This window comes from Nilaparvata lugens, chromosome 9 (assembly GCF_014356525.2).
Source record: "Nilaparvata lugens isolate BPH chromosome 9, ASM1435652v1, whole genome shotgun sequence".
NCBI classification, from domain to species: Eukaryota; Metazoa; Arthropoda; class Insecta; order Hemiptera; family Delphacidae; genus Nilaparvata; species Nilaparvata lugens.
The window spans coordinates 15,234,473-15,247,095 of NC_052512.1; the positions used below are offsets into that span (position 1 = coordinate 15,234,473).

The window sequence follows — 12,623 nt, forward strand, 5'->3', positions numbered from 1 at the left end:
ATCACTGGTTAGATTTAATTCACTTTCAATGGTATTGCTATCCGTGTCTATCATTCATCAAAGCGGATAGCGTCCATCTCTTTCTCGCTTTGCTTTGTTGGTGTCCAAAGAACTTGACCTGTAGAAAGGTTCGAAGAATACGTGTTGAAAATTTGAAACTGATTGATCAGTCTAGAAGTTATTGTAGAACATACAATCAGACGGGCCACGACTTTGGCCTTCAGTCAAGAGTGAGAAATCGCTAACTCTTGGTCAAATATACAGTGAGGTCCACGTTATAATGGCAGTGTTTGATTAGCAATGGTATTGCTGCTATCCTTGTCTATCATTCAACAAAGCGGATAGCGCTATCTCTTTCTCGCTTTGCTCTGTTGTTAGATTGTCTTTTAACAATGTAGAATTAATAACTAATTGACAAAAATATTTCAACTCAATTAAGAAAACTCATTATGAAATTATTATTGAAAATTATAATTTATTGTTTAATAAAATAAAATTGATTATTTTAAACGAGAATTAACAGTTCATTATTACATCAATAAACCTGTATCAGCTACTGTCTATAGAAGGCATTGATAAGACAGAGGATCAGCAACGTTGTTCTCCATCTTCCTCCACTGCCATTATAACATGGACCTCACTTTAGTCTTATGATTTCCACTGCCTTTATAATATTATTATTATTATTTCATATTATAAAACCGCATATGATGAGCACAGCTCAAACTGTGTACGACATGTCAAATATATTAAGTATATGGTTTCCCTACATTGAGGGAAAGTTTTTCATTTTACAAAATCGTCTGGATCTCTAGGATTTCAATGAGAAGATCTCATAACATTCTCTTAATGAATACGGGCAGCATTCAGTCAGTATATCTTTGAGAGCGGTATAAAATTTACCATGTCTGTCAACACTCTTAAGTTCGTCCGTCAAACAGTTGAAAATTCTGAGCCTAGCATAATGTGGTCCCCCCTCCAAGAGCGAAAGTCTATGAGTGGGGTACTGGAGGGTGAACATTTTATGTCTTGTGGGGTATCTGTGTGAAATGTTATCCTCCATGAATTTCTGCTTATTACATGTTAACAAAAGATGCAATATCCAAAAAAAGGGCTGGAATTGTTAATAATTTGAGTTTTTTGAAAATTGGCCTACATGAATCCCTAGATTCGGCTCCCTCAATAACCCTGATTGCTTTCTTTTGCTTACGGAACATATTCTGAAGGTTTGTTTGGCTGCTACCCCAGAATAAGATACTGTATCTGATGTGAGATATGAAATAGCCATGATAGACAGATAGTGCTGTTTTTCTATTTGCCTCTCTGACTATTGTTTTCAAGGCAAAAATAGCACTGGACAATTTCACATCCAATGCTTTTACGTAGCTATCCCACTTAACAGGTCAACACCAAGAAATCTAATCATCTCAGCCGCGCAACATTCCTGAAAATGAATCTCACTATATAGGTTGCTAACCTGAAACAGTCGACCCGGAAGCAGAGGGGCCAAATGCCAAAACCGGCTTCAGTGGATTACTGCTGAGTAGGCAGAAACGAGGCGTGTCGACCGAATCGATAGTGAGCAGACATTCTGCCAAGCTGCACAGATATCGTGCGCGCTTGCGCAAGTAACGGCCATTCAGGTAATCTTCCTTGCCGAAAATCGACTGCAACAAAATCAACAGACAGTTACACAGTTAAGGTTAGTTTTTCACGTGGAATTGAGATGGCTCAAATAATAAATAGATTAGAAATATTTCACTCAAGTACCACTTGAAACTATATACTATTGAGTTATTTCGGTAAATTTAAAACCATGGAAGAAACACAAACTTCTAAACACACTAAGCGGGTCTTAGTTGCACAAAATCAAAGACTGCAACAAAATCACTAATCAGTTACACAGTCCAAGATAAGGTTAGTTTTACACGTGCAATTCCTATACAATTTTAGTTAAATATAAACATGGAGACTATACATTTTCAATTGAGATGGCTCAAATTAATAAATGAATTGGAAATATTTCACTCAATTAGATTTTAGTGACGATATTCAACTGCATGATGTTTCGTTTTGCTGTGTTGAATAAATTAATATTTTATTCTCTTCTTTTTTGTGCAATCCATACTAGGCTATAATAAAAAAAGAACTGGCTTATACACGTACGGCATAGGAAATTCATGAATGACGCATCATCACGTCTGAACTACTAGACTGATTAACTTGAAATTTTGCATATAGATTCTCCATTTACCAAGCATGGTTATAGGCCTTTCAATTTAACATGATCTCAGTAGTTCCAGTTTGTCCAGATCCTTGCGGAGCACGGGTTACCTGCTAGTATGTTATAAATTTCGACAATTCCTATACTCTGATAAGAGTCTCTAGGAGCTAGAAAATTGGAGAATTGCAATAACTGAATTTTCTCGTCTTTCGGAAGAGACGATAAGTCTCTTAACCTAGCTCCGCAGTGCAGACTGGTTGCTTGGCTGAATCGGACTAGGCGCTGAGACAGCAAATAATAGCAGCGTTGGTGGGAATGCGAGCGGCCGCAGTAAACCTAGCTCCGCAGTGCAGGCTGGTTGCTTGGCTGAATCGGACTAGGCGCTGAGACAGCAAATAATAGCAGCGTTGGTGGGAATGCGAGCGGCCGCAGTAACACCTCCCACCCAGCAATGGTCGGCGTAGTTACGCCTAGCGGACAGACGAAAGAACAAACCAGTCGGTTATTTGATCCCTCCAGCCAGGCTCAGCCAAGCAGCCGAGACAATAGAACAATGGAGTGACGGTCTTATTTGCGTTCATCAGCAGTTTTCTTTCTCACGACTATTTTTATTTTTGTGTGTCAATAATAACTCCAGTCACCAGTAAAAAGTTTCCAGAACGTGGTGTACTACCATATTAATGACTTTTCATGATGATTTTTAATTATTTAAAAACATTGTTGACATTCTGAGCCTTTAGGCTAAACTTGGGGTCGCTGAGAACGAATCTGCAATCAGAATTTCTCTATCACCAAAAATAACGAAAAAAATCCAGCTGTTGATCTTCCGGCAACCGTTAACAGTCATCCTGCAATGCGGCCGAAACACTTCCAAGCCAGACACCCATCTCGAATGACAACAACGCCAAGCTGTAAGAAACCATCCTGCACTGCGGCGCTAGGTTAACATCTTCCACCCAGCAATGGTCGGCGTAGTTCCGCCTAGCGGACAGACGAAAGATCAAACCAGTCGGTTATTTGATCCCTCCAGCCAGGCTCAGCCAAGCAGCCGAGACAATAGAACAATGGAGTGGCGGTCTTATTCGCGTTCATCAGCAGTTTTCTTTCTCACGATTATTTTGATTTTTGTGTCAATAACAACTCCAGTCACCAGTAAAATGTTACCAGAAACGTAATGTACTACCATATTAATGACTTTTCATGATGATTTTTAATTATTTAAAAACATTACACAGTCGATTCCACTTTATTTCAAATTTCAAATTTCAAATTTATTCAAGTAAGTTACAATACATTCTGGTTCATACACGAATCTACAATAATTACAGTACAACAGCCAATTATGCAGCAAATTTCACATATTATGAAAACTTATTAATTACAATGAAGATTGAATGCAACATTAGAATATTGATAATATAGTATTGTAATATAACTACATAAATCAGCGGTGTTTCAACAATGAATAAATGATAATTTCAATGAATAAATATACCCCCACTATATATTAATGTGTTGGGTAAGTAATTATTTGCTTATTGCGTGTAATAATTACTATTTACAAACTTCATTCACTGATATGGGATAAAGTTTTTTATAAAAATTAGTAAAAATGTATAATACAAACAAAAATTATGGAATTAGTAAATAAATATTAATGTTCTATTAATAATAATAAGAAGGTTATTTTTAGAAAAATGAAAAACAGTAAAGAGTGGATGAAGAATAAATAGTTTCAATATTTACAGTCTAACTAATTTTCACAATTTTCCACTCCAATATCAACCACCAGGAAAATAAACTTTTCTTGAACCTGTGTCTATTGAATTCTTCCCTAATGTAACTTGTATTGAATTATAAATTTTTGGTCCCAAATATGTGTAGTTTCTTTGCCCAAATGTAGTGTTCTCCTTGGTACTATTGAACGTGTTTCTCTGCCTTGTTTGATGGTTATGATCTGCCAGTCTTATGTGTTCGTTGTTTCTCCTCATTCGCGTGATGATAGCCTGGATGTAGAGTTGTCTTACACTCAGTACTTTACTGTCCTTGAAAAGAATGTTCGTGGGGAATTGATTCTCTTGAAGCCTATTATTTTTAGTATTCGTTTTTGAAGTTTATAGAGAGGTTCAACATGTGTAAAATTCGTAGCTCCCCAGATAATTATGACGTATCTTAAAATTGATTGCACTAAAGAAAAATAAACAGTTTTTAATGTCTCATAGTTGAGGATTTTACGGAGTTGATAGAATTTGTAGAGAAGCTATGATCCGGGTAATTGATAGATTAATGTGCTTGTCCCATTTGAATTTGTTGTCCACTATTGTTCCTAAATATTTTATTTCATTGACTTGTTGAATTGAAGGCAATCACACGGGTTGTTGGTGCTTCCACAGTGATGCAGGATTATTGAAGAATCCGGTGGTCTCGTCCGTTCTGTCAGAGAAAAGGCTAAAAATTTCGTTTTTGTTGCATTTACTGTAAGCAAATTTTCTCTTAACCATTTATCGACTTTGATCAATTCTTCCTGTGCCAGATTAAAAACTTCCTCCCAGGTGTTTCCTTCAAATAGTATACACGTATCATCAGCAAAAGCTATTACTCTTCCTCTTATCTTAATTGAACATAGCTCATTTGCATATGCCAAATACAGAATTGGCCCAAGAACTGTTCCTTGGGGAATCCCAAACTTCATCGTTCCCTCTGAACTGAGATGTTCTTCAACTTTGACTTTTTGACGCCGGTCACAGAGGTATGATCTAAACCATGCTAGAGGAACTCCTCTAATTCCCATGGCTTCTAATTTCTTCAGCAGCAAACTGTGATTAACAGTGTCAAAGCTTTTGCTAGGTCCAGGAACACTGCTGCACATTTTTTGTTATTTTCTAGCTTATCTGTGACAAAATTTGACAATTCTAATACCGCATCTTCTGTACTCCTCCCCTCACGAAAACCAAATTGATTCCTAGATAGTAAGTTGTTTTTTTCCATGTAATTCACAAGACGTTTCTTTACCAGTTTTTCCAAAATCTTAGAAATATTGCTTATAAGTGAAATAGGCCTGTAATTGGTGGCATTTGTTTTGTCGCCTCCTTTATGTAATGGTCTAACACATGTCTCTTTCATAGCTTTTGGAAAAATTCCTTTTGACAGACTTAAATTAATATGTGAATTAATGGTTTACAATACATTTTTTATCGACTTCATGTTCTATTATTGATTCCATCAAGTCCTGAGCACTGTCATTTCGCAACTACTAATAGCTTCAAGAAGCTCATCTTCAGCATTTGAAAAAAGGTTGAGTTCAGTCATCTTTGCATTAAGGTCATTAAGACAATTTCTCAATTTGGAATCCCCTGGAGAGATCTATTTTGGTCTTTTCCACTCATTACTGTCTTACGGAATAGTTTTCTGGGGTCGTTCATGTGACTCTGTTGAGGTTTTCAGGATTCAAAAATGGGCTATTAGGGTAATGGTTGTGGAGTGACAAAGGAATAGCTATAGACCCCATTTCAAAAGTCTAAAAATTCTTCCTTTACCCAGTGTCTACATCTGGAGGCCCTTTGTTTTGTTAAGAGAAATCAATGTTATTTCACTCGTGGTGATGATGTTCATTTTCATAATACTAGGAATAAACACTTGTTGAGAGAGAGATACATCGCTCCACTTTCTATAAGAGAGGCGTCAGAAGCTCTGGTATGCAATTATATAATATATTACCTGATTTCATGAAGAGTATGAATGAACGCGACTTTGGATCTCAATGAAGATAGATTTTTCCAAAAGTGCTCTCTACTCAAAGGAAGAGTACATTCAATATTACTACACATGAATGGTATAATGCTTTCTTTTCCGTGTCTTGTGTATTTGTTACTGTGGGCTGTGTCTTTTTTTTCTTCGACCATTTAGATTTTTTGACAAGTTCCTGATCCCCCTGTTTTAGGGCTATTTAATCTATCTATCTATCTAATAGAAACGAAAAATGAAATAAAGTGTAGACCCACCTTAGGCATTACGACGGCCACATCAATGCCGATCTCTGGTCCAATGCAGATGGCTGAATTGAAAGAGCCGATCACTCTGACATCTACGGCGGTACAAACTTGAATTCAGCCTCCTTTGCGTCTTTGGGCAAATCGGGCAACGGATACTCACCTTTGATTTCCGAACACTCTGCTCAAACCAAACAAAAAAAATATCTTGGGTGATTTTTAGCATTTAATAAGGATTTTCGTTTAATAAGAATTATTCATTAATTAGCATTTGAGCTAATGCAATCTCTAATTCCATCAGTAGATTCATATAAATCACTATCCTATACTATTAAACGAGCAACTTCTGTTTATATGTTAAGATGTTAATATGTTTGTATTCACTGGATCTCGAAAACGGCTCTAACGATTCTCACGAAATTCAGAACATAGTAGGTTTGTAATATAAAGATTCGATTGCACTAGGTCTCATCCCTGGGAAAACTTGCTGAAGGACATTAAAAGGATAATTATTATCCATCCTTGGAGAAACAGCTGATAATAATTATTTCGTCATCTGTTGGTGATGGAAGTGAGTGAGCGAGTTCATGTTTGGTGGACTGTGTCGAAATTATGACTCAGCTGTTGAACTTTTGTAATCATTCAATCAGGTACTTAGTGCCGGTTGCAAAAAAGCCGGGTTATTTTCAATCCTGATTAATTCTAGTAAATCATCTTTTTCAAATTGTTTTCTCTGATTTGGTTCACGTGAAATTAATCAGGATTAAAATTTAACTGGCTTTTGTGCAACCGGGCCTTTGTGAGGGAAATTTTTACATTCCTCTGGGAATTAATCTCAATTTACTGTGATTAGATAGAGCATTTCTGTATGAACTATGAAAAGTATTATAATTACTTCTTTCGTGATAAATTTTTCATGCTGTTGTACTCCAGAGCGAAGCTCGGTATTATAATTATATCACAGATGAAGTTAGGACTGGTATACTCTCCTATCATTTCCATTTACTCATATACTAAAATGAAAAGAGAACCTTTAAGGGCCGGTTTCCGAGCTCGGGAATCAGCTAAGTTCTAGACTTTAAACAGCTGGAGTCAGAAAATTGGCTTTCCGAAACGGGGCGTGGTCGTAGTTTTTATTATAATATTTATTTTCTCATTTCTTCAATTAGAAACGTTTTTCCTTGACGAAATAAAACATTCCCAAATAATTCAAAATAGCTGAAACTTTCAAAATTATTTTATCTTTATTTTATTTTGTGATAAATTTTCTAGTTTTTTTCGAAATTTAATTGGAACGTGGACTACGACTACGCTCACTACCTCCGTAAACAAAGCCATAGTGCATTCTGGTGACGTCAGCACAGGAAGGGCTACTCACCACCTCCTACACCAATAAAAACACTAACTCATATTTTTGTTGATTTCAGATGATCTATATCAGCTGGTGTTTTTATTGATGTAGGAGCCCTACCTGTGCTGACGTCACCGGAATGCACTATGGCTTTGTATTTACTACGCCCCGTTTTGGAAATCCAATTTTCTGACTCCAGCTGTTCAGAGTGGGTACGCGACTAGGTGCCACCACAACTACTTGTCCCCTTCTAAAACCGGTTTTTAGGGGACAAGTAGACGTGAGCCATACCCGTCTACATGTCTCCTTTCTGGGGAGGTGACAACTAGTCGGGGGGACACCCTGTCGCGAGGTTGCGAGGTGTCAAGTTGTCGTTTACGGTCATGACTAGTTGGCACCTCCGGTCCAGTAGGTGTCAAGTAGTCGGGGGGACAACTTGACGGAAATGTGTCATTTTTTTGAGTGTACAAGTAGTCGACTACGGTCATGACAACCTATCCCCTCGACCCCACTTCCACAAGAAATCACCATTCCGGCTGGCTCTTCATTTGAAAGTTGGAAAATGAAACCTAAACATAAAGTTCTATATGAAAAGGCATTAAGATTCCTAACTTTGATATGATAAGATATTTTCAACATCATGTCTTTGTGAGTGAGCCTTTTCAACCATGGTGCAATCAAGATCATAAGTATAGAAACAGACTGGATGTTGAAAGAGCCTGAAAATATTTGTCTAGCTTCATCTGCCATACCATTGATGGATGAACATTTGACTGTCTTAGCATTAGGCTCCATTTACTCGTAAACGGTGCGTCTGACGGGAAAATATAACCGAACAAATGTGTTTAGAATATTGTGTTCTACAAATCTGGTTCAGTCATCAAAACGGCTTATTATTCATGTTTTTCTGTTTTCAACCAACTCAAAAAAATGTCTCCTAAAAATAGCAAAGACGGCGAATATCTCCCGAACCGTGCGTTGCCGGGAACATGTTACTGAACCAAAAGTCCTTACCTCACTGGCTGGTGACAACTGCTTAATCACTGATTCCAGCCAGATCCGAGCCAATCTTCTTTCTCTCTTTTTAGTTCTAACTTGACGCAACAGCTCCTCAATCTGCATCCGAAACAGATTGGAATGGAAAAGTGTCTCGGTCTCTCTCAGTCGCGTCATCTCTTCTACTGTTGGTGGCGCTCGACTGACTGGCGTCTTCTTCTTTTTCTTCTTCGGTTCTGACTCATCATTGTTTGTCTGTGAAAAAGTCAAATTCATATCAATGTAGTTATAGCACTAATAGTACTGAGAACAGTAGACCTCGCGCAGTTATAAACCACAGCCTCCTCTAATACTATCCATCAGAATAAATTCTGTCCTGTCCTGTCGTATCGGCGAGATATCGGTGTGAAAACGGCTAATGACGGTTTGGGACGGTTAGATGCTAATCATCTGTTGTAAACAGCTACTATCAAAAGCTGATCTCCTACAAGACCTACTGGCAACTGGTCAGCCCGAGTTGAAAGCAGAGAAAGGTCGAGAGAAAATACTATATTATTTTGAGTTATGAATTGCATGCAATTATAAATAATCCACTCGACAGCTGATTTATTATGAACCGTGCTTCAATTAAAAACTTGAAAAATCTGATGTGGCGCACTCAGACAGCTTTTCTTGCTGTTATGGAAATTAATCACCTGACGCTAGTGTTCACGCGCATCTCAAGTCTACTATTTAAAGATCAGAGCCAGCTGGTGACAGGACAATAACGCTGGATACACAAGAGATCTGCTATCTCTTCATAGTGAATGATTTGATAGAATCAACAGTTGCCAACAGTTTGTAATTAAATAATCACATTTTCTCAAATTTCAAGATTATTTTCAATTTTTAGGTGAAAATGTTACTAAACATTAATTGTAGAGATTTTCATGCTCAATCTTTTCCACTCGAAATTATCGTTTAAGTTATATCTGAGACCTGATAATTGGAAATCTGAAATCAAACTTTTCATAGATGGGTCGGAGCTCCTGAAATTTTTACAGATATGGGACTTGTGGCAGTTGATATAGCTTATCAATGACTATTTTAGGTATAGATTTGATCAAAATCGTTGGAGCAATTTTCGAGAAAATCGCAAAAAACCTGTTTTTGACAACATTTTTGTCATTTAAGCCGCCATCTTGAATTGCATTTGATCGGAATTGTTCGAGTCGGATCCTTATAGTATAAGGACCTCAAGTTCCAATTTTCAAGTCATTCCGTTAATTGGGAGATGAGATATCGTGTACACAGACGCACATACACTCATACACACACCAATACCCAAAAACCACTTTTTTGGACTCAGGGGACCTTAAATAATAATATAATAATAATAATAATATCGAGTGACCTGGCTGGCTCAGGTCTGGTGTCAGAGTTTTCAGGTCGCAACTGATCAATTCCAGGGCCTCTGACATGACCTAACGACTTCTTTTTAGGCAGCCGGGACCGACGGCTTAACGTGTCCATCCGAAACACGGGAGTGGCCCGAGATAAATATCTTGCCCGGCCCGGGATTTGAACCCGGGCCTCTGAATCATGAAGCCAGCATCTGATCCACTCGACTACGGCCACTCCTTCTGGGGACCTTGAAACGTATAGAAATTTAGAAATAGGGGTACCTTGATTTTTTTTCGGAAAGCAATACTTTCCTTGCCTATGGTAATAGGACAAGGAAAGTAAAAACTTGAGCTGCACTGTCTACTGACAGACACGGATAGCAAACTTATGTGATCAGGTAATTTACTGACTTTATAACGTCAATCACACCAAAGTTTATAGTGATTTTTAGAGGAATGTTTCTGTTTCTAAACATTCACAACACATGGGCTAAGTAAAATGTTTCATTTTAGAAACACATGGCCATTTCTATTGATGGCCATAGATATAACAATTGCTGAATTCTGCACCCGATGCAACAAATTTAGAACATTTTCGATCAATGTAAAATGCATTTAATTTTGAACAGGGCTCTTGACTTACCGCTCTTCTTTTGCGTTCTTTCTCGGAGCCATCTTGTTCTAGCTCTTCATCGACATCTATTTCCTCATCATCATCATTATCATCGTAGTCATCAGCACAATCGTCATCATCACTTTCAAAGTCATCAACTTCTTCGTCATCACTGTTTTGGTCCTGGAAAAAGCAAATGGCACTTTAGTATTTAATAGTACTTAATAGTACTTTAATAGTAATAGTACTCGATGAAAACAAGAATATCATTCATACTAAGTCAATATTGAGGGTTGTATAAGAGAGAGCCGGCTGCGCCCTAACTTCGCCCTCCAAGCATTTTAATAAAGGCAGCTAATCAATCAATCCACTCGAATTGTGATGCATCTAATGCCAGCTTTCACCAAGCTGGGTAGAGACATTTGAACATGGCCAATCTACTAGTATGCACTGAAATCTATCTATATAAATAAAAATCGAACCTTAAATTTTGAGATTCAATAACTTTTTATGTGTGCACTGAATTTGATTATTTTTTAGTTGTGTTCGTTATGTTCAGGACCAGGTTTATGGCCTATCAAATTTATAATCCGACTTCAGGACTTTTTCCTATGGTCCCTCAAAGTTAAAATGTAATCCTTGAAGGGAGAAGATTTGTGAGCTGGCCACACACAGGAATAGAAATCAGCTGTTATTATTATAATCATTGCGTCATCCAACAGCCGCCGGTAGATAGGTGTGTGTCACCTATCAAATCATGGATAATTTAGCAGATGATTGAAGCAGTAGTCGGTGACTTGAGTGAACACGGCATTTACCAATCTACAATAGACAAGAGTGCGTGCAGTTCCATAACCGCCCCGACTAAAACAAAATGACTGTGCTGTGTGTAACCATCCAGCAGTGCGGCTTCAGGTTAAAGACTTACATGCTCTAAAGACATTGCTTTGTTTCGAATAATTGTGCTGTCGCCTTCGATGTTCAGAATTAATCGATTATTAGTAAATTATTTATTTTGCAGTTGGGAAATTATCTTTATAAATAAAAGATAATATGTCATTATTATGTAGGCATAATATGTAGGCAACTGATTTACTTGAATTTTTTCATATAGCCTAGATTTTTAATTAACCCAGGATGGTTCTAGGCCTACTTCAAACTCTTCAAGATTCCACTTGGTCAGGTTTTTAGTCTGTCAAGTTTTAAAAGAGACTTTTGCGGAGCATGGGTTTACTGTTAGTTATCAATAAGATAGAAATCATGAGTTCTTCAGTGCATTTGTTGTGATGCGAACCTGATTCAAATGTCTTGGTGAAATCGGACTTGAGACAGATAGTTTCAGAGTGGTTGATCAAATCAGAAGATCATTTAAAAGATCACGACATTGGATATTTGAACATGATAGACCTACAACATTTGTAATAACAAAGAGATATTACTGAGTAAGTATACACACCTGTTTATTTAAAACAGTAACATTAAACCTTGGAGACATTATAACGTTATTTGAAATTTGAAAGTAATACCATTAGATGCCACACTAACCACTTAATAACCAAACCATCACAGCATAACCAGTCATTAAATTAGGAAAATTACAGTTCTGTTGTGATCAGGCTGGTCACCACGTTGTAATATTGTAAATAATATTTTTAGGTTAGGATTTTTAGGTTATGCTGCAGCACAGAGAAGAGGCTGCAGTCATCAAAATAGGACTTTACCTCAATACAGAGAAAAACCAAATAGACCATTGATAACCAGCTTGACCAACCCAACGGATTAGCTATTTTCATGTATTTTCAGATTATGAAAATAAATTATTCGATTTTAATTCTATTATTCTTGATAAAATCTATTTAATAGTATTTTTATAATATTTAGAGTTGGAATGTCTATCTTTTACGTATTTTTATTGCAACCACATATCCTACCCAATATCAAGTAAATGCAACGATGACATCGTTCATACTAGAACCAATAACTATGAAGCAATGATTTACTCACTTGAATGAATAAATTAACTCTTATTTCGTTATGATTTAAAAAAAGCACCAAATACTCTAGCTAT

At 37.0% G+C, this 12,623-nt stretch overlaps 1 protein-coding gene across 1 annotated transcript; it reads right to left on the reverse strand.

The window, feature by feature from the left end:
- Positions 1-1,472: 1,472 nt before the first annotated feature.
- Positions 1,473-12,233, reverse strand: LOC111046855 (nucleolar protein 6-like). The gene is made up of 6 exons (XM_039435264.1): positions 12,012-12,233; positions 10,586-10,738; positions 8,579-8,815; positions 6,373-6,394; positions 6,226-6,308; positions 1,473-1,667 (listed from the first exon to the last, which is right to left on the reverse strand). The coding sequence occupies exons 1-6, from the start codon at positions 12,048-12,050 to the stop codon at positions 1,473-1,475; spliced, it is 729 nt and encodes a 242-aa protein (XP_039291198.1). The 5' UTR covers positions 12,051-12,233.
- Positions 12,234-12,623: the final 390 nt, after the last annotated feature.

Coding starts and splice junctions, on each gene's coding strand:
- LOC111046855 (XM_039435264.1), bottom strand. CDS start 12,050: ATGTCTCCAAGGTTTAATGTTACTGTTTTAAATAAACAG. Junction 6,395..8,578: donor AGTTGTCACCAGCCAGTGAG/GTAAGGACTTTT, acceptor TGGTTTGAGCAG/AGTGTTCGGAAATCAAAGGT. Junction 6,309..6,372: donor TGTTCGGAAATCAAAGGTGA/GTATCCGTTGCC, acceptor GTACCGCCGTAG/ATGTCAGAGTGATCGGCTCT.